This window comes from Ictidomys tridecemlineatus, chromosome 5, assembly GCF_052094955.1.
Source record: "Ictidomys tridecemlineatus isolate mIctTri1 chromosome 5, mIctTri1.hap1, whole genome shotgun sequence".
In the NCBI taxonomy this organism is placed as follows: domain Eukaryota; kingdom Metazoa; phylum Chordata; class Mammalia; order Rodentia; family Sciuridae; genus Ictidomys; species Ictidomys tridecemlineatus.
In genome coordinates this window covers 167,987,930-168,013,442 of record NC_135481.1, presented here as the reverse complement: position 1 = coordinate 168,013,442, position 25,513 = coordinate 167,987,930, and the positions used below count along the sequence as shown (strand labels likewise).

The window sequence follows — 25,513 nt, the reverse complement described above, 5'->3', positions numbered from 1 at the left end:
GGATGCCAAAGGGAGTCAAGTTGTTAGGAGTAAAGCAAACAGGCACTGGGAAATAGTACCTAAGCTACTAAGAGCCAAATAGTGATTTAGTGAGCATCAACAGAGCTTTCTATAGGCACTTCAAACAAATTTCCTGGATAATTAAAAAATGACCCTGGATTTAGTCTACTTTATATAAATAATTTATAGTTCATGGTATATGAATAGCTGGCCTCATTTCTTGTACTTGAATTAGCGTTCAGGTTAATGAACATTGAGTCAAAAAGAGAGTTTTCTTCTGGTAAACTTACAGCAGCTCACAAGGACCTTGGGGTTGATTTATTGATCAACTCAGTGAATGTTCTGCTCAGGAAGATTCATTAAACATCTTACTCCCTATTAGACTCCCAGGTCCATAATGCACAAATTAGCATTGGAAAAATCTCAATTGGATTCTCATCTTGCCAGAAAGGCAAAAGTGATCTTCAGAAGCAAGTCTTTGGAAAGAAAAGAAAAATTGCACGTATTATCCACCTAAAATATCCTATTTTGGAAACTAGATTAACTCCCTGCACATTCAGAATGTCATATAAGATGAAAAGTTCATCTGAAGCTTGTGGTTGCTGGAACACAGAGAAAGCCTTAATAGGAACAGGAAAATTAGTTGTATATTTTGGAATAAATAACTTAAGAAGAAAAATGAGGCTATCTATACAAAGTGGCTACTAAGGTAAGGCAAGGATAAATGCCAATTATATATGCTTACAAAATTCAGAAATCACCCCATACCATGACTTAGTGAGTAAAGGAAAAAGAGATTACATTGGTTGCCAGCAAAGGGTTGATTTGGAACATCTGGAAATGGGCCAGGTTTGCTTAGAACTTCTCCTTGATTCTGCTTGGCCTCCAAGGGCCCAATTTAGAAATTGCTGCTTTAATTAGTATTGGTGCTTCGGATAAACCTACTGGTCTAAAGAAGACCTTTCTTGAACAAATTGATTAGTAGTTCTCTCGTTGTTCATAGAACTCTGATGCAGTTATTTTGTAAATGGATCTAGGTGGCCTATACGACTATCCCCATGTCTAATAACTCCTACCCCTGGTTAATGAATCTTCTTTGTAGGCAGCTTCATCTTCATTTACAATCTAGGGCAGAGGTTCCATCTGAATCACACTGAAGGTTATTTTTTTTTGAAAAAAGCAGATGTGTGAGCCCTACCCCAAATGTTGTGAATCAATGGATCTAGGGTAGCAATAGAGGATTTGCATTTTTCTCATGTTTCAGGTGATGTTGATGTCATTGGCAAGGGGCCACACCTTGAGAACCACTGGAAAAATATGGGAATTCAAGTCCTAAAAGCAGTAAAGTAGTATATTCAAATATTATATTAAGGTAGGACTGCGGGAATAGGAGCAGCTTGCTCTGGCAGATGAAAACACTTGACTGCCTGTTCAGCCATAGTGAAATAGGTATAGACCAGAGATAGTATCTTAGATGACTCAAAGGGACAATCTGGCTACAATTAAATCATCTGGACTTTTCAAGTGGAAACAGCTTTGTTTTCCTGATGAATCTATATCATTTCCATATTTCTTTTCAAAAGACCTTTTATGGAAATTAGATTCTTTGCTCACCCAAAATATTCATGAAGATGGTTTTCAGCACTTATGAAACTATTTGCAAAATGATGGATGCTATTTCTAGTTAATCTGATTAGTCTAAAATGAGGACTTTTGCTTAGCACAGACAGTAATAGAAAATTGTGAGAATGGATCTTATCATAGTTGAGATCATTTCAAAACTCGAGTCCTTAAAAAATATGGTGTCATCTGTCCTCCAAAATGTGAATCCCTGCATGACATGGTAGGTAATAAATTAGAATTAGTAAAATAAAATATACTGTTCACAAAGATCTAATATATTCCTGATTTTATCTAACTTTAGAATACATGTAGATATTCCACAGCGATTATGGAGTTTTGTTTTCCCTCAGTTTTTTATAATGTCAACCAAAAAAGGTAAAAGTGACATAATTACTGTCATGTTAAATGTCACCTGGCTTACATTCATCATTTTGAAAAATTGCCAAAAATATATTTTTTATTTTATTTTTCTAGTTTATTTATGTATTCTCATATGTTATATGTGACAGTAGAATGTGTTTCCATTCATAGTACACACATAGATCACAATGTTTCTTGTCTCTGTACACAAAGTAGAGTCACAACATTCATGTCTTCATTATTGTACTTAAGGTTATGATATCCATCTCATTCCATCATCTTTCCTACCCCCATGTCTCCTCCTTTCCCCTCCCTCCACTTTCTCTATCTAAAGTTTCTCCATTCCTCCCATGCTCCCCCACCCACATTGTGGATCAGCATTCATTTACTGAAAATGCCATGATTTTATTCTTTTTTAGTGCTGAATAATATTCTATTGTGTATATATGCCACATTTCTTTATCCATTCATCTACTGAAGGACATCTAGGTTGGTTCTACAATTTAGCTATTATGAATCATGCTGCTATAAACATTGTTGTGGCTGTGTCACTGTATTATTTTTTTTAAGCCCTTTGGGTATAAACCAAGGAGTAGGATAGCCGAGTCAAATGGTGGTTCCATTTCAAGATTTCCAAAAAATATCCATACTGCTTTTCCAACTTTCCTAATAAAACTCCCATAGCTCAGGAAATAAAATCAAGAATCCAAAAGTAAATGGATTCAAACTAAAATGATTTTTCTTAGCAAAAGAAATAAATAGAGAGCCTACAGAATGGGAGGAAATTTTTACTGTACGCACATCAGATAGAGCACTAATCTCCAGGATATATATAGAGAACTCTAAAATCTTAATCCAAAAAATAAACAAATAACTCAATCAATAAATGGGCCAATGAGCCAAAATATATTTTTTAATATAATGTGTTCCAGAATATATGAAGCATCTATGGCAGTTTTCCCTCTCAGAGTCATAGATGCATCCCTTTAGCCTATAAATGATAAGGTTTTATTAATTTTATGTCTTATTAAAGTTTTGGTACTGAGGATATAGTTTACGTTTTGCTGCATTTAACATATATGAGTATATAAAAATTCCTCAGGTTGCTAAAAAAAGAAATAAGGAGAAAATTTGGCCATTAAACAATGTGGGTTTAAATTATCCCACCTGCTAATTTACAAAGAACACACTTTGTAAATAAGTGCTGTTATATTTCACATTGCTTGTGCCGACATAGCCTCTGAAAAGTAGTGCTGCATTCTTATTATTTATTATTTTATTTTTTGTCCATTAACAAAGACTGAAATGGGTTTTCTTTTCCTTTGAGTTGCTCAATACTCCTGGTGCATTATCAGTATTGAAAAATGATTTAGGAAAAAAATTAATCTGCAGATATATGGATTCTTTTTTTTTTGACCTGTACCCCATCTCAGTGATCTTGGCCAATTGAAATATTTGCTCTGGGACTTGGTTTCTTCATTTGTGATCCCTTTCAGCTTTATAAGGCTTGTATTCTGTTATTGTAATTGTTTCTAGCTGGGTGTATTCAATAATGGTGATGGCATTGCAGTCATTTGTGTGCTTGGTAGGTTCTCAAGATATGTAAATTCATCCACATTCCTTTTTTAATTAAATGCATTAGAACTTAAAAATAATGGAAGTAGTGTATTAGTCAACTATTGCTTAAATAGAAATTACTACAAAGTTGGTGGCTTAAAACAGCGAACATTTATTATGTTACAGTTTCAGAGGGTCATGGTCTCATCTTCTTAGGGTTTCTTAAATTTGCAATGAAATTGCCTTTGGGATTGTGTGCTTACCTGGTATTCTAGTTTCTGAGAGGTTTCGGGTCCTTGCTGGAATTCAATTCCATGAATTCTAGGGTTGAGACTCTTGTCACATACAGACTTTCTTTTTTTTTTTTTTCATTTTTGTTTGTTTGTTTTTGGTAGTGAGTATTGACTCCAAGGGTGCTTTACTACTGAAAGATATATTCAGCTTTTTTTTTTTTTTTTAATATTGAGACAGGGTTGCCTAGGGCCTCACTGGGTTGCTGAGATTGGCTATGAACTTGTGATCTTTCTGCCTCAGCCACAAAAGTTACTGAGATGATAGGCATGTACCACGGAAGGCTCAGGCCTTCCTTTTCTTAAATAGCATACTATAAATCCATCAGATTAGAGTCTTTGCTGCTTCTAGGTCCTTTTCACAAAGACTTACTCGGGATGTATCTCTTTTGGTTAACCTAAAGTCATTGGATAGGAAATCTTAATGTCACCTGCAAAATCATTTCCCATTTGCCATATTACCTAACATAATCATAGGACCCATAGCCCATCACCTCTGCCATATGATGTTAGTTGGAAACAAGTTGCAGATCCTGTTTATGTTCAAAGGGAGAGGATTACACAGAGGTACAGATACACTAGGGCAGGAAGAATCTTGGCCATGTTAGAATTCTGCCCAGTACAGGTAAGTGTGTTTGTTGGTTTTCATCACTGTGATTAAAATACCTGGCAATTTTTGAAGGGGGAAAAGTTTATTTTGGAATCATGGTTTTAGAGGTTCAGTCCATGATTAGCCAACTGCATTGATCTGGGCCTGAGGTGAGGCAGAACATCATGATGGGAAGGCATGGCAGAGAAATGATAGCCAGGAAGCTGAGAGGGAGGATGTACTTCCTCCAGCCACACCCCACTGCCTACAAATACCACCCAATACAATAGTCCTTTCAAGTTATTAACCCATCAAATGGATTAATCCACTGAAGAGGTTACATTTCTCATCATCTAATCATTTCATTTCTGAAAATTATTACAGGAGCTTTTGGAGGATACTTTACATCTAAAATGTACCATCCTGCCCTTGAGCCCCAAAAGATCATATCCACCTCACAATGAAAGACGCATTTAGTTTATTTTTAAGATTTCCTATAGAATTAACAGTTCCAGCATTTCCCAAAAGTCCAAATTCAGTTTCTTTTGTGACTTAAGGCAAATTCTTTGTTGTGAACCCTTGTGAGACCAAAAGAAGGTTAAATCTATCCAATATACAATGATACAGAATAAACTCTTCTATTCCAATGGGGAGAAACAGGCATAGAAAGAAGGAATGGGACCAAATTAAGACCAAAGCCCAGTTAGCTAAATATTAGGTTCTTTAACTCCTGGCATCCTGTGCACATAGTGGCAAAAGTTGATCCTCAAAAGTCTTGTGAAGCTCCACCTCTTGCTGGTTTCAACCCACATGGTCACTCTCTTAGACTGGCTCTGTTCATAACCAGTAGATTTCCTTAGCAGGAATTCCACCTCACTGGCATCTTTAAATCACAGAGCTCTCCTCTCTTTCTCAAGCCTTTATGCATTTCCTTCTCAGAGGCTTCCTGGAAGGATTCTGACCCTGGTACATTTTTCATGACCTCCCAAGACTTCCTTTGAAATCTTGTAGGAAGGTCTCCATAGCCTCTTAACTCCAGAATCCTACTTTCCTGCAGAACCAGAACCACATGGATGATGCCAAAGTCTGCCACCAGCTTGAACAGGAGTTGGATCCCTTTGGAGCAGAGTTTCAGTGACCTCTGTACCTGGGGAGCTGAACATGGTGAAACAAATCCTGGGGAACCAACTTTCTAGGCTCCCCTGGGTGAGCAGGGTGTCCCCAAGTTCTCTTAAAATAATTTTTACTTGTACATTTCTAAGGCTGCAAAGGGTATGCTCTTGCAAATTCTTGAGATGGTCTCAAGATACCTTTCCTATTTTCTCTATGCATAGTAGTCAACAAATTCTCTTCCTCCTCCTCCTCCTCCTCCACTACCTCTAAGGATTAAACCCAGGCAGCTTAACCACTGAGTCAAATCTTGTGAGATCTTTTTTTCCTTTTAATGTTTTGTTGAGAGACAGGGTCTTGATGTGTTTCTTGGTGCCTTGCTATGTTGAATAGGCTGTCTTTGAACTCCTGCTAAACTTCTCTTTAATGACAATAATCTCTACAACAACTTCCTTGACCTGCACTTTTCTTGCTAAACTGCAAAATTTTCAAATCTATTCTCTCCACTTTTTCTCCTGATTATCACAGTAAAATTGGCTAAAAGTTGTCAGTAATACCCATGCCACTGCCTGAATGCTGTGTTGCCTTGAAATTCCCTTCACCAGATTAATAAATTCAACCTCACACAATGTCTCAGGACATGGGGAAAATGCAGACAACTTCTTTGCCAGAATATAACATGAATGTCAATAGTCAAATTTCTGATAGAGTCCTCATTCCCTTCTGAAACCTCATGAGCACAGTCTATACTGTCCATATTCCTGTCAGCATTATGGTCTGAGCTACCACTGGAATCACCCATTACACTCTGTTTAAAACACTCTAAGGCATTTCTAGCATGCATCTCCAAACATTTCCAAACTCTTCCCACAAACCACATGGTCTGGTTAATCAGAGCACTTACATCACTTCTTTGTACCAGTTTCTGTGACAGTCATGTTTTTGTCACTTGACCAAAACACCTGACAAGAACAATATAAAGGAGGGATGGAAGCATGGCATAAGAATCATCTGGTTTACCTTCTACCTCCTAGACTGCTTCCTTTCTGCATCCTTACAGTTCATCCTTTTTCACTCCAGATATCTAAAAGGCCACTAAGTATTAGCCATTTAACTTTGTAACTACATCACATCTTCTTACCCTGAGTTCTGTATTCTCAGATTCAGAAAACTGCAGATCAAAAATATTAGTAAGGAAAGGGACTGTTTCCATACTGAACGGGTACATCACTTTTTTCTTGCCATTATTCCATAGACAATACAATATAGCACCCGTTTACATAACATTTACATTATATTAGGTGTTTTAATTAAACTAGAGATGACTTGCAGTATGTGAAAAGATGTGCAAAGGTTGCATGCAAATACTATGTCATTTACATAAGGGACTTGAGCATCCATAGGCTTTGTAATCCATAGGGTTCCTGGAACCAAACTCACATGGATACTGTGGGAAACCTGTATATATTCTGATGTCAAAGTTTGATTGTAATCCATAGGGTTCCTGGAACCAAACTCACATGGATACTGTGGGAAACCTGTATATATTCTGATGTCAAAGTTTGATTGAAGATCTGGTCATGCCAACCTCCTGCTCAAAATACTACAACAACGTTGATTGCTTGTCGAATACATGCAAAAATCCTTAAATTGGCCATAATGCCCTATATGGCTAGATATCAGTCAGACTGTCTTCTCTAGCATGCTGTTCTTTGTTACAGTATCCTGTTTCTTTTTTTTTCCCCAGGGCCTTCACACAAGATTCTTTTCTCTTCCTGAGTACTTCTGCCCCTTTTACTGCTTCTTTCATGAATCAACTCTGTCATAACTTTCTCAGAGAGATCTCTTTGCCTAGGGCTACTGCTGCAGAACCTGGTACCCAACTCTAAGTACTTGCCCTTTTATAAATTGACACTTGCTGAAGCCATTTCCAAATTGCAATTTGTCTATTCTGTGAGTCCCCTTATTGGGTTTCTTTTATTATATCCCCATTTCTTAACTTAGTGTCTGCTACATTCTAGCTCAGTAAAAATTCATTAAAAAATAGAATAGTGAGGTTTTTTAGGCCCTTAAGTTTTCCACAAACCACATCTGGCCTTTAGATGTTATCTGAATTTTCAGTATAGTTGCCTTCTATTTCTCTAAGCCTCACTGTCTTTGGAAACTTCTCTGTTTTCCACCCAGTTGACTCATAAAATTTGTACCTGGCTGAGATGCCTCTGTGAATTAAAAAAAAATGCATTCAGAAATACTGCCTGGTTTTTCAGTCCAGTTTCATCTTGGATATTGATCTTGACACTTGAAGAATGCACAAACTCTGGACCTTGTTGAGTTTCTTATATTTGTAGGAAACATGAGGGCAAAATGAAGGAAGAAAGAAAAGAAAAATGACAAATACCCTCCACATTTTCTGCCACACTTGTCATGTACTTACCAATGCCATCAGGATAATGAATTTTGAAATAGGTCCAGAGATACATTTCAGACACAAGTAAAAGGAAGATAATATACAAAAGCATTGGAACCCCCCACACATTCTATATTCATTTTTTCTATTAAATTTAAGAGAATATGAGAATCTGATAAGTACAAGATGTGTTGGCCAACTTCATATGTCCTAGGTTGCTTGTAACAGTAGATATCTAGTTGGTTTTCTGAGTAAAGGTGGAATTGACTGATGTTTTTTAAATTATGTTCTTCCTAGAGCCAAAGGCAGCAAATACTGTCCTCAGTAGGGTGTCTTTCTTTCTGTAAACCAGGACAGAGTACACCCTCTGTGCTGGACTTCTTGTTAAGCATTGTACCAATGGAGATGAAAAAGCAAGTTCATTTTGTCAAGAGATTCACAAACAAGTCCAAAGACCCTATGTCAAGATACTGTACAGTACAACCCATAACACATGACCTATCTTGTGCTTTCTTTCCATGCCAAATGTTGATCTAATTTTGTATTTAATTGAAAACATAAAAGTGAAATCATTTTTCACTGAAAGGTGCTTCTCTTATTTAGATTTCAAGTTTTTAAGAAATATATTTCCAGTACTAGGTTTTCAAACACTTTTTATTTTGTTCATTTGTATTCGACATTTTTCTTCTAGATGCTTTATCTGCCAGCTTTTGCCATTTCCAGTAGGATCTTTTCCTTTCACTTGGGATGGGAAATGTTGCAAGCATAAGGATTCGTGTGAATGCATTGTTCCCTGCATGCTGAATGGAGATCTTAGTTTAATATCTCAGTTGATTAAGCAGCAGCTCAATAAGGAAGATGTTGCTGGCATCTGCATCTGTGTTTGACAGATAAGGATACCAGGCGAACACAAACATCTGCAGTAATTTGCTTAATATTGCATTGATGACAAGTGATAATGCCAAGCAAGAACTTAGATTTTTCTGCCTCCTAGCTTTAAGAAATTTGCATTATATTAACTTAAGCGTATTTAAATAAAGGAGATCCAGATGTGTCACCTATTTTTTGTTCTCTGCTATGTTGTATTGATGACTGTTGCATCTCATTTCCATTGGTGTTACTTATGCTGAGACTTCATCATAGGTTGTGGATAAAAGACAAAAAAAACATGCATAGGGAACAAAGGAAACAGGAGACCAGGTGGAAGACAAAGCAGAGATTTTTTTTTTTTTAAGAACTATACTGCTTAGATTTTGTACCTCCTCAAAAACAGAATAAAGGAACAAAGCATTTAGTTTAAGTCCATCTGCTTCTTTTAAAATTAAAACCCCTTCATTAAAAGGCTCTAAAATAGGGTTTTTAACTTGTGCTTTGTACGGATATTTGGCAGTCAAAAATATATCAATGTATTCCAGTTGTGGTAAATCGAGGTTGAACAACTTAATGAATACACCACATGTAGAGGTATACATAATCACACACACCACACCACACACACCCAACCATTAATATCTTCTGTGTGAAAAGCTCATGACTGTAATTGCTGCTGTGATTATATATTGTGTGAACTTGAAGCACGTTATTATATTGGGTGACTAATGGAATTTGGTAACAATGCACAGAAATTTGTATTCTGGAAAGAGTTGGGTTTTAAATTGTATTCTTTCCTGAGTTTGCAGTGGATTTCATGGCTCATCTACCTCACAGTAGGTTTGAGGCTGATGGATTGAAATTTTTCTGCTGAATGGTAAACATCAGAGACCATTCAGTTTTCCCTTAGCTTGCAAGGATCAGTTTTGTCATCATTCATTCAAAATTTAAAAATAACATACAATCCTCAAAAACTTTTGATCACTGTTAATTTACTTTTATCCATTCTTACAAAGGGAGAAAGCACAATAGTCAAGTAAATGCATTAGGGATCCTGGAAGTATGATTTCCAATTTTTGCAGGTGTCATTGTGAGCCTGAAATAAAAGGATCTCTTACTGCATTTTTCCTTTACTCTCCAAGCAAGTCACATGACTGTGTACTCAGATCCCTTTTTGGCTGTTGGATGGGCTTAGAGGTTAAAGAAAACCAATTTTCTCCTTCAACTTTTTAAAGACATTTTTAATGTTATGAATAATAGTACAAACTATAAGTAGTAGTTCCTGCCAACATAAAACAATTTCAATGATTGCTTGAATTTCTTAACACTTAAAGACTTGTAGAGAATGATATTTAATACAAAGAAAAATTTTTAAATAGAAGTTGATGGCATTTTTCTTCAGTTAAATCCAGGCCTAGATTATTCAAGATCAGGCACACTTTTACATGCAATAGATGTAATATTTTTGACAGTCCCCTGTAGAAAGAAATGACAGTTACAGATTCTTCACATAATGTATAAATACTGTATAGTGTTATCAATCACGTTAACCTAAAAGCCTTATAGCAACAGCCTATGAGTGTGTATCTATCAGTACTTCTCAAAGTGTGGTCCTTGGACAAACAGCATCAGCATTACTGGAAGTTTATTAGAGATAGAGATTCTCAAGTCTGCTGCACACTTACTGAACCAAAACTCTGATGAGAAGTATCCAGCTAATCTATGTTGTAGCAGCCCTTCCAGAAGACTACATTTTAAGAGCCACTGCTTTGGAAGGTGTTATCATCCTCATTTAGTTGATGATACAATTGATGCTTAGTGTGGGAAAATGATTGGCTAAAGACATTACAATTAATTTCAGGGCCCTTACTTATGCTTATGTTTCCTGTTTGTGTATCAGGTGATCCTTGCTCTTAAGAAAGGAGCAAAATAGGGTTGGGAGGGGAAGGAAGGGGGCAGGGGGTTAACAAGGATGGTGGAATGTGATGGACAGTGTTATCCAAAGTACATGTTTGAAGACACGGATTGGTGTGAACATACTTTATATACAATCAGAGATATGAAAAATTGTCCTCTATTTGTGTAACAAGAATTGTAATGCATTCTGCTGTCATTTATTTTTAAAAAATCAATTTAAAAAAAAAAGAAATGAGCAAAGTAGTAGTGAATTTTGCAAAGCTAGAAAGCAGTAACTCTTAAATGAACTGAGAAAGGGACCACTTCACCATTTTATAATAATGAGAGTGGGTAGTTAAAACTATTAAGGAAAGAAAATTAACCTAGATAAAGTTTCAGTGACACAAATAACATTGTTGTGGTCCTGTGCATTGAGTTCTTCATTTTCCTCCTAGGGGAGGAGAGAAAAAGATGTAGCTAAGCCTCAGAGGGGTGGCTGTTGCATGTTAATAGAAGGAAGAGATACTATTTTAATGATCACTTTCTCGCCGAATGAGTCCATGAAGAGCTTTTCCACCTGGGTCTTTCCCATGCCACATTACCCACATCGATGATGCCCTGCAGTGGTTTTCCTGTACATGCAATTTTACACACGGGTGAGAGAAATTTCTTAGTTCTCTGGTGTCAGAATGAATCCCTAGGGTAGATGGCATTAACTACCCTTGGTGGCTTGGGAATGGAATGCTTCCTTGGAGCTGAAAGTAGAAAACAGTGTTCATTATCGGTAATATAAAAGTCTATCTAATGATGCTTGCTGCGATGTAGGTTCTTTGTGAACTCAATTTGGGCTTTGTGTATATTATCAAACAAGTAACACTTCAGTCTATAGTTTGTTCAGCTGGGAGGAACTTCCTTGAATAGAACCCAACACAAATACCATTGCTTTATGATAAACGGGACAGTCACATTAAGTCCACTAAATCTGAAGGTGATCCCTAGTGTACATCCCAAGTGGGCCAGGGTTTTCTGTACATAGCTCCTTGCTCTGTGCATTTGCACCTACCTTTCATTCTTTCTGAAAACACCTGTCACCCTCTCCCCCAGGCAAATTTATAAGACTGACAAACTCCTGAAGGATCTTATCCTGTGGATTGGCTGAAAGGATGCCATAGCCTTCTATAGCCTATGTCTGTGCATTTTCAAAGATTTCATCTTTGCATTTTATCACCTAATCCTTAGTACTATAGCCTGACACATTGTTGGCACCTAATTCATAATGCTTGAGTGACTTAAAGACTGCCATTTCTACTTAGATAAACTTCTTAGACCAATATCTCCAAAATGCAAGTTCCAGTGAGGTAGAAATCCCATCACTGTTTTTTGATTCCTCCCTGTACTTCTGTTCCATTCTACACCATACTGCCTTTCTCATCTCTCTTCTCTTCATCTTGTCTCCTAGATTTCCACTCAGTTCCACCTTTTAGATTAAACTGAATCAGGTCGGTTCCCTTCCTGTTTCCCCTCTTCCAGCATATGGATTGGTTGTTGTTGCTGTGGAGGTGAAGAAACTTGGGCCAGAGGCTCAACTTCCTTAAGGCTGGTTTTCCCATCCTGTCTCCATAAAGAGCTTTATAAGGCATTTGCCTAGGGGAAGCATGGAATTCCAGGTTGATGCTGTTGTTATCTAACACTGATCAGGTACCTTCAATATAGTGGCTGAAATGGCCTTGGAGAAAACAGTAGTACTTTACATCTATCCTGCAAGGTTCTTACCTGGTTCCCACCTATCATACCACAGGGCTTGGGAAGACTTCCACAGGGCCATACACAGTGTGAATTGGGCTATGGAATCCTCTAAAATGGGGGAAAGAAACCTTTCAAAATCGGGGTGAGCACCAGAAGAGACCCAGTGTTTTACAGCTTCCTGTATTCCTCAGAAGTGTTCTGTTAGACCTATTATGTGGGTTGGCATTTCAGGGTAGGCACTCTACCTGTGATTTGACCCCTATAAGCATTGCAGCCTTAGGAAAATTATCAGACCATTTTCACCAGACTTGTTTTGGAATTGGTGGTAGCTTCTTGAAAAAGCTGCCTGGGAACACCAGTGGGAAGGCACTTGGGGATCTTCTTGCAGTCTAGGAGAAGTCAGACATTCCTGTCCTGAGGGCCTGTCAGTTAGCCACTGAAATATGACATAGGTTGGACATCTGGATCTCTTTAAGACAAGTCTATTTGTGGCACCCCAGTCCTGTCTGGCTAGTGGCAGAGTCTATTGTATAACTTTATGACATGTATGTCACAAACCTCATGGCTCAGTGTCCTTAGCTGAACTTTCAGGGTTTCCAACCCCCTGACATCATCTGCATGACTTTTCTTTGCATGTTCAACACTCCACCCAAATGGAATACTGAATGTCCCCCATGTGAATCCCTTCTCACACCATCACTGTGCCTGGGGTGTTGTTCTTCTTTACTCCTGTGTGCCTCTTGATCTCTCTATTCCCTTTCCCTACAATGTTCTATAAGTGTCTGAAAACCATGAGTACCGCAAGATGCAGCCCAAGCCTCTAGTCCATTCTTGTTTGGGTTATTGTGAACCCTGCACCTGGGATGAGCTCTGTGCCTCCCTACTTCTCTTCTCCAAGCTTAACGACCCCTCCATGGAGTTTTCTTCCAGCCTCTAGGGGGAATACTCTTCTTTCTCTGTTGACCTCCAATAGCCTTTAATGGAACTTGACTTTAAATCACTCTCCCTTGTCCTACACCTCTACATTTATTTACCTCTCTACTTGATGGTGATCCAGGGAAGCAATCACATCTTATGTATCTTATGCTGAGAGTAACTTCCATATTGGAGATGTTTAATAATCGATAATGCACAAAAGAAAATTATAGGGTCATGAGGTTTATGTACAAAATTCTGGGGTTGCAGGAGGCAGATCCATATCTTTACCTTAGCTGGATGAGCTTGTAGTAATACCTGTGAGCTTCCATCCTCCTCCCTAATCCTCCATGCCTGCACATTTCCTTGTGTCTTTACCTGTATTCTGTGACTTCCAGGATTATTTTCAACAGTGGAACAAAAAGGACTGACTCCTCATGATTTAGGAATGGCTTGGAGAATAAATTGGGGACTCAAACCATGCACTTTAGGCTTTCCAGATGTGTTACAATATATGTTAAACTGAATAGTTAGCAGTTAGCCATCTTTTTGTTTCCATCCTATTTCAGCCGAGAAGTGATAAAAGAGGGGAAAATAGCCTAACTGCAGAGAAATGTTCAGGCAGGTCTTAAGACAATATTATTTTTTTAAAGGGATGTCAATGACATAAAACAAAGAGAAAATATCGTGTGGTTGCTTAACAATTTTATATTTTTGCCTTCCAGGAGACGGAGCTGTTAGATCTCAGCCTTGTCAAGGATGCCAGGTGTGGGAAGCATGCCAAAGCTCCCAAGGTAGGAAGTGGAGCATTGTTCATGTACCAGCTGCGGCCTTATTTATCTGTGTCATGATATCAATTAATTTCCCCAATTAAAAGTTTCTCTGTTGTAGATAATGCAAGACACAACAGCCAGTGTGCCCTAAACACTTCCACTTTCATTAAAATATGAATGAGCATATGGGCAGTGCAACCTTGGGGCTTGCTTCAAGACCAGGACTTTATTTTTGTTTGAGGAAAAAATATAACAATGCCAAAGTTACAGGTTAAGCATTCGTAATCAGAAAATCTGAAATTGGAAATAATAAATCTAAATATGAAAATCTGCAATCTCTGGAGCACCAATGCGGTCCATGCCATAAGTAGAAAATTCCACACCTGACCTCATGTGATAACGGATCACAGTCAAAATTTGGGTGCACTAAAAATATTGTATAAAACTACTTTCAGGTTGTGTGTAAGCTGTATTTGAAACACAGATGAATTTTGTGTTTAAATTTGGGTCTCATACCCAAGGGTCCTTATTATGTATATGCAAATATTCAAAAATGTGAAAAAAAAATTCTGAAACCCTGTGTTTCCCAATCATTTCAGACAATGGATACTTAACCTGTACTGGTTAATTCTAAGTGGTTAATGTGTGCTTGAAATAATTTTTAAAAATATCATTGAAACTTATATCATTTAGATGTGATGAATGGAAATTCTACATAACTAGAAAATTCTACAATTAAAATAATTCCACCCATGAGACCAAGAAGATGTAAATTCTTAATTTGGAAAATGTTACTGGAGAAGACCAGCATACTTTGGGATCAGTTGTGTGGGATGACATTTGTTTTGGATGAAAAACTTGCTGAGAAATAATCAAGGAAGTGTTTTCAGTTCATTTATATTTGGAAGATTATTTTAAACTGTTGGATGAAGAAAATATATGTTTTTTTTTAAACTTAGATTATTTGGTAAGGAATAGTAAGTAGCAGGATGTGTTGACTCACCATCAAAGTCAAAAACTATTCTTTATCATATTTAAAACTTAGTGCTTTTGAATGCTTCATTTTTAGCAGAAAGAGTATTAGCAAAAATAGAAGTACAGTTTCCATTTAGGAGCCCAGTGCCTCTCTGTCTATTTAATATAAAGCTAGAGATTTCCATATGGTTGTGGTGGTGAAGACCTTTAATTTCAGCTATTGGAGGATTGCAAGTTCAAGGTCAGCGTGGGCAACTTAAACACTTTCTGAACCTGTCACTAAGTGAAATAAGTAAGACTCAGAAAATCAAGCATCGAATGTTTTCTGTCATATGTGGAAGTTAGAGTAAAATAAGGGGAAAAATGTGGAGAGAATCACATGAAAATATTAGGGAGATCAGGTAAGCCAAGGACAGAGATTGAGAGGGAGGGAAGAATGACCTGAAAAGGGAGGGATTGTGGAATGAAATTGACCAAGTTATGCCGTGTGTGTGTGTGTGTGTGTGTGTGTGTGTGTGTGTGTGTATGTGTGTGTGTGTGTAGATCATAGCAAATTCTTTTTTTATATGTGTGTGTATAGGTGTATATATGTGTGTGTATACATATAAATATATGAATATATATTTATACATCTGTGTGTGTGTATATACACACAGATAGATATATATGGAATACCATAAAGTAGATGAAGGAGAACTTGGAGAAGGAAGGAGAGGAAAGAGGAAGGGACTGAAATAGAGCCAATTATATTCCATGCATATATGAATATGTCAAAATGAAACCCACTTTTATGTATAACTATAATGCACTTATAAATATGTTTTTTAAGAACTGGAATGTAACTCTGTGGTAGAATGCTTGCCTAGCCTAGCATGTGCAAGGTCCTGGATTCAATCCCCAGCCCAGAAAAAAAAAATGATGACTTTCTTTTTGAGAATTTTCCTACAACTTTTGTCTTATCTCTTAAAAGTCAAAATTAGTTTCTTTAACATCCAGAATGACTGATTGCTTCAGATTTGCAGGGGGAAATAAAAAATCACTCCTGTGATGTCTCTCTTCAGAGATATAAAAATGCCTTAGAGCAAATGCAGAGATGAAGGTTTGGAGCTGAAAGGGTTAAAGTGGTTCAGTTTAAAATGTGAAAAATGAAAGTTACAGAAAGAAAAATCGAAACTGTTTTCCTTCAGAAGGCTTCTAAAGTATTTAGTGTGAAACTAGCTCATTATGTGCATCCATCTCCTAGTAATAGGGAATTTCAACGGCTTTGATCTTTCAATTCTATCGAGCTTATCATAATTAATACTTTGTTGATGATTCAAAATTGTTCACAGTTTTTAGCATAGAAAGAATCTATACTTTTCCTCTTCTCCCAACAACATGCCAGCCAACTTTTATATAAGCCTGTTAGTTCCAACAACTACAGTGTATCAATAACAAAGCTCTGAAGTTGGTCTTCTAATGCAAGCTTATTAGCCTAACTTGAGATTTCAGTATCAACATTGGCTAAAGACAGTTGTCTGAAGAACATCAGAGCCTTCTTTGTCTCAGGCATCAGGAGTCAAAGTCAATTGTATTGGCACATGGAGAGTTCCAGGCTGGAATCTGTCTCTCTTATTGCAGTTCACAGCTAGCTTATTAGTTAAGTGTTTCATTTATGGATGCAGTTTGATAAATGTCTATTGAATGTTGATAAATGAACAGAAGTAGCACCTGTGCTCTGCTAATCTGATGAACCATTATTAGATCCTAAAATGTTTCTCTCCATGATGCACTTTTAACACCCAGAATACCCTGGCTTTGGTGTTTCAGTTAATACTTTCTTTGAGGGGGGAAGGGGAAGTGCTTCCTCTGTGCATTATACCTGCCTATGGCTTTCTTCCTTACCTCCTCCTTTCTGGTGTTTAAGAGCCTCACTCTAACATTTTCAGAGCCTGGTTCTGTTGAATATTACCCTTGTGGCTTTGCTGAGCATCAGACTTCTTCCTCATAGGTCCAATGAGATGATGATAATAATAAGTTCTTTATATGATTGCTGTAAGGAACAAATGAAATAATTCATTAACAAATCTCTCGCACAGGAGTTCTCAAATTTAATTGCTCATGGAATCACCCGAGAAACTTTAAAAGCTTCTCTTGCCTGTTTCCCACTTCCAGAGTACCACATTAATCTAACTGATACAGATGTGGCATGGATATCAGGATTTTAGAAAACAAATTTGCAGCAAAATTTGAGCATCCCTACTTAAATTATGGTAGTATTTAATAACCACTCACTAAAAACTCAGTACTAGCAACTATTGTTGATATGATCATTGTCTTATTTGTTTCTTTTGCTGTGTTGGGGATTGGGCGGAGGACCTCATACTTTCTAAGCAAGTGCTCTACCACTGAATTATCCCCTCTGATCCCCACATCATTATTTTGTTATTATCATTAAAATTTTCAGGTTTGATTTGCAGTAAGTGGATTTTTGTTTCATTCACCCAAGTTAGAAAAGTTTATGTTATGGGGCTGAAAGGAGCTACGTCCATTAATAGACAAGACAGAGGATTATAAGAATATTAGTTTAAAACTCTTTAACCTGACAGCCACACATAGTGGTGCATAACCTCTGATCCCTCAACCTCTGGAGGCTGAGATAGGAGGATCACAGATTCAAGATCCACCTGGGCAACTTAGACCCTAAGTCAAATAAAAATATAAGTTAAAAGAGCTGGGGCTATAACTTAGAGGTAGAATGTTCCTCGGTTTGATCCCCAGTACTGCAGAATAAATGAATAGAAATCTTTAAGTTGGCAGTTTGAATTCAAACTGGATAAATAACAACATAATTTATTTAAAATGTTTGAAAAGTGTTGCAAATTTCAATGCAAGTGGTGGGTTCCAGGAAAGTCTCATTCAGCTCTTCAATTAATGTCACTAGGGTCTAGGCACCTTTTTTTTTTTTTCTCGAAAGTCTGGCTTCCAGTGTTCTGGAAGAGGCCCCGTTTTCATTCTCTGGTACCCCTTGGTGACTGCCCCTTGTAAATCACCCTTGGTAGCTCCTGACTTGACAGCAGTTCCATAGAGTGTGGGCTGGAAGAGAGACTAGCTGTCCAAGAGCCTTCCAGAATGATTACAGTAGAACACCTTGTCAGAGAAGACATGGTGGAGGAAGACGGCTAAATAAGACACCATTAAGATAGTTGGAACAAAAGCAGCAGAACTTACAGTGAAAAATGAAAAGTGTAAAGATATCAATATAGAGTGAGAAAATCTTGGAAACTTAGGACAAACAGGCAAGTGTAACAGGAAGACAGATTGAGTGCAAGACTTTCTTCAGAAGCTTCCAGACCACAAAAGAAGGAAAAACATTTGTGGAGCATGTATCAAAATACCCAGGCACCCTGCAAATATTTATCTATGTATTCATATTATTTTGTTTTTCACAGCATCTCATTACATAAAAATCCAACATCTCTTTGAAAATGAACTGTTTTCTATGCCTGCTGTGATTTGAAATAGCATTTATAGGAAATGGAAACGGCTTCCACATGCTGCCTTGTTAATAAATTTAAATGTTCACTCTCCATACAATGCATAGCATTCCAAATCTGCTTTTCTATATGTAGCCTTCGTTCAAGTTGCTAGCTTTTAAATTTCTCACGGGAGAGAGATTGGGAGATTAAAAACAAATCAAATGTAAAAAACAGAGGAAAACAAATTTGAATCTTTGAAATCTAAAATGTATTTATATTTTCATTCTTGGTGTCTTCTTCCAACCCTCCAAGGAAGGTGCTGGGGTAGATGAATCTTGTCTGTGCTATACACTTGTGCTCCCTAGATTGTCATTTCAAAGGGATCTTCCTTTTTTAAAAGAGTGTTTATCACTGTGCCTTCTCATCTATTAGTAGTTCCTGACCCAACAATTTAGTAGCACATGTGTAGCATTAATAAAATGAAGCAGAGCTGACTAGAATTTAAAAAAAACAAAAAACAAAAAACAGAATCTTGTGCAGAGTAACTGGGTTTCTGAAACTTTGCTCATGGTCATGAATCCATATTCTGGATTACAATACAAAGCATATATATGTGTTTTACTGTGTGCCAAATGAGAAAAACTTCAAAGATGCAAATGAAAAGAGATGATTTCTTCATCTTCTGCATTCTTAGGATGTACTTTTCTGTAGGTGTACTGAAAAGTGGATGAACTAGGAAAATGGAGATGTAGGTGCAGATACCACCTCTGCCATTAATGAGCTCAAAGAGGTTGTATTTTCTGCCTGGTCCTTTATTTCGTCCTCTGTGAAATGAGAATACAGGCTGCGTGCCTGGTTTTCGGTGTATAATTCCTGTTAGCCTTTTGATTCCAAATTTTAAATCAGAAAGTGAATCAAGCCAAAACTCTTCCTCTTCTAAAAGTGATGTGGAACAAGTTGAAATGACCTAAAACTTCTTATCTTGGTCATGGCAAATCAGATGAACTAAAAAACAAAAACAAAGCAAATAAAATCAGGTCACAATCGAACCAAAGTAAGATGCTATGCACACAAAAAGGAAGAAAAACATGTCATACTTTGCACATAGCGTCTTGAATGCAATTCTAAGTGCTTTCAGACTCCATAGGGAACAAGCTCACTGTTATGGATGATCCCCCAACTTTAGTGCATGAAAATCGCATGTGGCTGACATGTGCATACAGCAATAACCTTGAGAAATATTTCTAACATTTTACTTTACTTTCAAACTGTTTTTTTGTTTGTTTGTTTTTTGGGTTTTTTTTTTTTTTGTATTCTGAGGGCACAGATTCGCATACTTATTTGATGACCTTTTCATTCTATGGGTGAAGGGCAGTTTATTTCAGATATGTAATATTAATTTCATTATGACTCCTTGTAAGTATCTAGGTCCCAATTAAATTCTAGATGGTATATAGTATCATCAGAATCCCCAAAGGCAGATTAGAGTAAATTAAATTTTAAAAATTGATTCAGCTTTGCTTTCCTAATCCCTATATAAAAAGAGATTACTTCATTTTTTTTTTTTTTTTACTGGTTTGACCAAATTGTCATTGAGAGACAATTTGTGACAGGCACTGTTCTAGGCACAGGGAAAGCAGCAATAAATAAATGAACAAATGACTCTGCTCTTTGTGTAACATTCAATTTAGGAATGATGGTACTAGCATATTGGTCCTTAAAAAAAAAAGAAAAGAAAAGAAGACCCTCATTTGTTTGCCAATTTTCCTAGGTAACTGTTTTTCACCTTGGTAGATTTCAAGTCACCAACCTGACATCACTGAATGGAGAGGTGAAAAGCAACGTACACCACAGCGTGAAGCCCTCTATGAATAGGTCCAAGGGTGGGGAAAACAGGTAACAGATGAGACCTACTGAGAAAAGTAGGGCAGGATAGGAGACCACAGACCGAAATGATGGTGAAGCTAGTTTTCTTCTTCTCTTTTTTTTAATGAGTCCCACAGGAATAAGTTATCTTGATACAATGCAGTCATGTGAGTCGGGACATGAATTTAGCAAGGGAGAGAACTAGGTTAATGACCACAAGAGGAGCACTCCAGGCAGGGAGCACAGCAAGAGCAGAGGCCCTGAGGTAGGAGGGTGCAGAGCTTGTTTGAGGAATAAATAGCAAGGAGGTCAGTGCCATGGAGGGCGTCAGGGCTCACGCACTATGCTGATGACTCTGGGTTTTCCTCTGATAGAAGTGAGGGGCGTCTGAAAGCTCTGAGGAGGGGGGATAACAAGGTCTGAGCTTCTGAAACGCATTGCTGGTGGCTGTGTTCGATGCATACTATAGAAGACACAGGAAGAAGCGAGGGAAACCAACTAGCTGGCTATTGCAAACATCCCGGGGAGTGGGGATGGTGACTTGTAACCAACATGGTAGCTACAGAGCTGGTGAAAAAAAAAAATGACCGAATCTGAATGTGTGTTGAAGATGAAGACGTAGGGTCAGTGTGTTGGATGGGAAGTAAAAGAAAAAGAAAGGATTGAAGAATAACTATTTGTGTTTTGACTTGGGAAATTAGGAGAATTGCGTTGCCATGTCCAAACACAGAAGAAGAACTGAACACACTTGAATTGAAAAAAAAACCAAAAAAAACAAAACGCAGGTTTTGGATAGGTAAGGTTTGAGATGAGTATCATACTTCTAATTGATAATGTCGGTAAGAAATCAGATCTGAAATTCAGGTTGACCCTGTAGGTATAACTTTGAGTATTTTAAATTTGATATTTGGGTGAAATCTCCTAAGGAATGTGGGTAAAGAGGAAGGCAGTCTGAAGTCTGAGCCCTGAAACATTCAAGAAATTTAAGCAGAACTAACAAAAGAGATTGAGAATAGTACATACCCTAAAGAATTGAAAGTATAAACTCGGTTACTTTTATACTGATGTCAATCAATGAATGAATGGATATGCAATAGGTAGTATGTGCTTCAAATGGAATATTATTCAGCCTTAAAAAGGAATAAGATGTTAACACATGTTGCAACATGAATAAACCTTGACAATATTACTCTAAGTGAAATAATCCAGAATTTTATTCGCATGAGGTATCTAGAGTAGTCAAATGCACAGAGAAAGTAAAATTATAGTTGGGAGGGGAGGATGGGGGATTATGGTTTAATGGGTACAGAGTTTCTGTTTGAGAAGGTGAAAAAATTCTAGATGTGGATGGTGACAGTGGTCATACTACAGTGTTTATTTACTTAATGCTACTGACCTTTACACTTCACATTATAAATCTTCTGCTGTGTATAATTTACCACCTTAAAAAAAGGAACAGCCAGCGAGGAGGGAAAAGATAGAACAGATCATATCCTTCATATCTAGAAATGTGTTTTGAGAAAAAGGGAGTCCTGGGATGAATTTGGGTCAAATGATGAATTTCCTTCTAGCCTTTTTCTTTTTTTAACTTAACACTTTATCACACTTTTATTTTATTGAACACACCCTATATGTTCATATATTTACAGATATGAATATACACTATATATAAATATACTTACTTTAATTTTTTTTCCTATATCGGGAGCATTCCTTGCTAATATTCAGAGTAGGCCATTTATTTAAGGGTTGTTGAAACTCAAACAGCTCATCATAGAATCTGGATGCCAACATATAAATCTCATAATGAGCTGTTATTTGGATGTTATACAACAGCGGTTTCAATGAATCATCTATGAGGGCTGGAGTTGAAATGAGTGCTTTATTTATTGTCCCCTTTTGTTGATTATAATCTATTTCCTTCACTTTGAACCATTTACCATTGTATGAAACCGCAAACATAAAATTTGAGTTAGCTATTTTGAGGATTAGAAAAGAAAAAGAAAACTCTTTATACAACAGAATAAAACTTTCTTCCTTTTTCACTTAATCGCTGATGAGATCAACCTTTGGTCCTTATTCTTGACTCCAAATATTTCTTAATTTGCCTAACATGTTGCAATAGGTTTTTTTCCCCCCCTCCACCTTTGGTTGGTTGGGTTTTTTTTCATTCTGTTTATTTATGTCTTTACCAAATGGAGAAAAATTTGGCCAAAAAATTTACAGAACTCTGTGCCCCTGTGTGTGTTGGTGATTTTGATAGCTATTCAAATTTATCTTCAGATGTAAATTATATGGCATAGTTCCTTTTTTTATGTTCATTAAATTCCATAGATGTCAGTGGTTTCCTTGGAAACTAAAACCTTTATATAACTAGTCAGAGATTTGGTAGCAGAAATATCAGGATGCTGGGGGGTGGTGGTTAGGGAATGGTTCCCTTGGTTAGATATTTGCATTTAAAACTCTTCTGGATATTTTCCTTGCCCCTTACTCTCATGCCCATTCAATAGTGAACAGGAAAAGAATTGCAAAGCTACTGTTAAGGTATAGAATATCGTCTGTAATAACTAAAAGCTTTTTACTTTTACAAAACAATCTCAGGTAGGCATAGTTTTTTTCTGGGATGTTGGTGTTATTTTTTATGTTTGAGAAGTGATTGGTATGTCTTTTATCAGCAGTTAAATGAAAGCATTTGGTCAATGCTTACATCACTCAGTATAACAACACATATCCACCAGTAAAATACAATGAGCTGAAAATGTGTGTGGTTGAGTCAGGATTCTGTGTTTTTTATAATTGCAAGTAGCATTCTTGGTACCCTGCCCCTAAGAGGTCAAAAAGTTCTTGATGGTGGTAGAGAGGTAAAGGAAGACCTCAATTCTACTAAGATGTGATGGTGAATAAAAGACATGGCACCCAAGAACATTTTCATTGTGGCCAAACTGGACCCCTTGTTCAAAATGAGATTAGTAACATTAGTTCACTAAACCCCACATCTTTTCAGAATGTTGTAATTCATTTTATGATTGCATGTACCTCATGTAATTTTCATCTAAATCTGATTGGTTTTACAAGCAATAGTGCAGAGTTACATTTTGGAAACATCTCTCAATTTCAATTTTTTTCAAGTGCAGAAATACGCCATCTTGTGGATATATCTGTTAGCAATTTTTAAATTCTATGTAGTGACCCTCTCTCTAAGCCACAGCTTTCAATCTTAGGTTCTAATATAGAGATAAGCAAAACATTGGGGGAGCTGTTTAAATCATGATATTCAGTCCACACCCAGATCAATTAAATTAAAATGTGTGGTGTGGGGCTTAGGCACCATGTTTTCTTTGTTAGCTCCTTTGAGTTTCTGGTGTTCAGCCACATTTGAGAACAATGACTCTAAGTAAAAAGAATATCAGCTGAAATAAAGGTTGCTCTGTTTTAAAATAGGAATTTTTCTTTTTCAGAATGACAGAATTTTTCTACAACATGTGCTTCTCAAAAGGACTGCTAATCAGTCTAGTCTTTTTAAAACCTGGCCACTATGCTTAATACAAAGAAGTGTGCATAATACTTACCTTAGTCCCTTCTACCTAACATGAAAACAAGTGCCACAGACTGGGTAGTGTAAATAAGGCAGTTATTTTGTCACAATTTTGAAAGCAAGACGAGATCAAGTTGTCACCAGGGCTGTTTTCATTGGAGACCATTCTTTCCCTGTATCTTCACATGGTCTTTCCTCTGTATCTAACTATGTCCTAATTTCCTATGCTGATAAAGAACAAATCATTTGGTATTAGGACCCACTCTAATTACCTCCCTCTACCTTAATTACCTCATTAAAGCCCTCAACACCATTACATTTTAAGTTTCTATAGTTACAACTTCAACCTATGAATTTTGAGGGGATTATAATTCAGTCCACAAAATTATTTCCTCATGATATTACAAAACCAAGTTTATGATTTACTTCTTTCTAAGGAGTATGCTATAAGATTATTTCACTCTTGATCTAATAAAGATAAGTGGATTTTTTTCTTGCTAATCCATGATTGTCAAAATGAATAGAATTTTGTAGTCAGAATAATTTCAGAAATAGACATGATTGCTTTTGTGAATTGGCTTTATTGCAGAATATGTTGTTTTTGTATCTTTAGCTCTCATATTTGTATATGCTGCAGTGACCAATGTGTGTCTTTGTACATTGTAAGTGCCTAATGGAGAATAGTCATTACAGATGCAAACTCTTGGGTCAGACAACCAAGCCTCAAGGCCAGTCATAAGCTGTATAACTCAGTGATTTATTCCATATCTCTGAGACTTAGTTTCCATATCTGAAATATAGGAATAATCTCCATGTCTATCTCATGTTGTTGCTGTAATGACCCAATGATAAAGCGCATGAAAAGGACTAAACACAACTTTCGCTACATTTTATGTGCTAAATATATTTTAGCTGTCATTATTAATGGATTTTACTAAACAGATAAAATGGGTAATTGATACTTATTGGATATTTCATAGTAGGCGAGAAGAAATTAAAATTGCATAATTCACCTGTTTAATAGAATTTTTGTTCTGCTATAGATTGATTCACAGTGTTAGATATATATTTTTGTAGCTTTAGTGTTTAAGCCTACCTATGAGAATATGTTTTTTATATTAACTATAGAGAAATGAACTTGGAGCATATTTATCTTTGCAGCTGAACACCTACCTCCAGAGAACCATTATAACAATCCTATTTTATTAAGACTTACAGTTCTTATTTAGAAAACTGCCTAGATATGCCAACACTTAAGTGGATTTTCCCAACAATCAAAATAATTTTAGAGCAATTCACTTTCAGTTAAGAACATGTTGGTATCTTTTTCTGCACTATGAAGCCATTGATACAAAATCCAAAACACTGTTTTGAAATAGAATAACAAAGCTTGAGGTCAGAGAGACACAGATTCAAACCCAAGTGCACATATGACCTGAGAGATCCCAGAAAGACTTTTTTGGTTCCTCTGTGGATGCTAATACCTGTCTGGATAGCATGGTCTGACAAGTTGTATTTTGCTGGTAACAAGACACAGATTTTT

The 25,513-nt window shown here is 36.8% G+C and overlaps 1 protein-coding gene across 2 annotated transcripts in view; it reads left to right on the top strand.

The window, feature by feature from the left end:
- Plcb1 (phospholipase C beta 1) overlaps positions 1–25,513 on the top strand; it is a 710,898-nt gene that overhangs the window by 211,292 nt on the left and 474,093 nt on the right. For both annotated transcript variants that reach the window (XM_005320485.4, XM_005320486.4), the window contains exon 3: positions 14,089–14,157. In XM_005320485.4, coding sequence (XP_005320542.2) covers positions 14,089–14,157 — 69 coding nt within the window. The remainder of the gene's footprint in view (positions 1–14,088; positions 14,158–25,513) is intronic.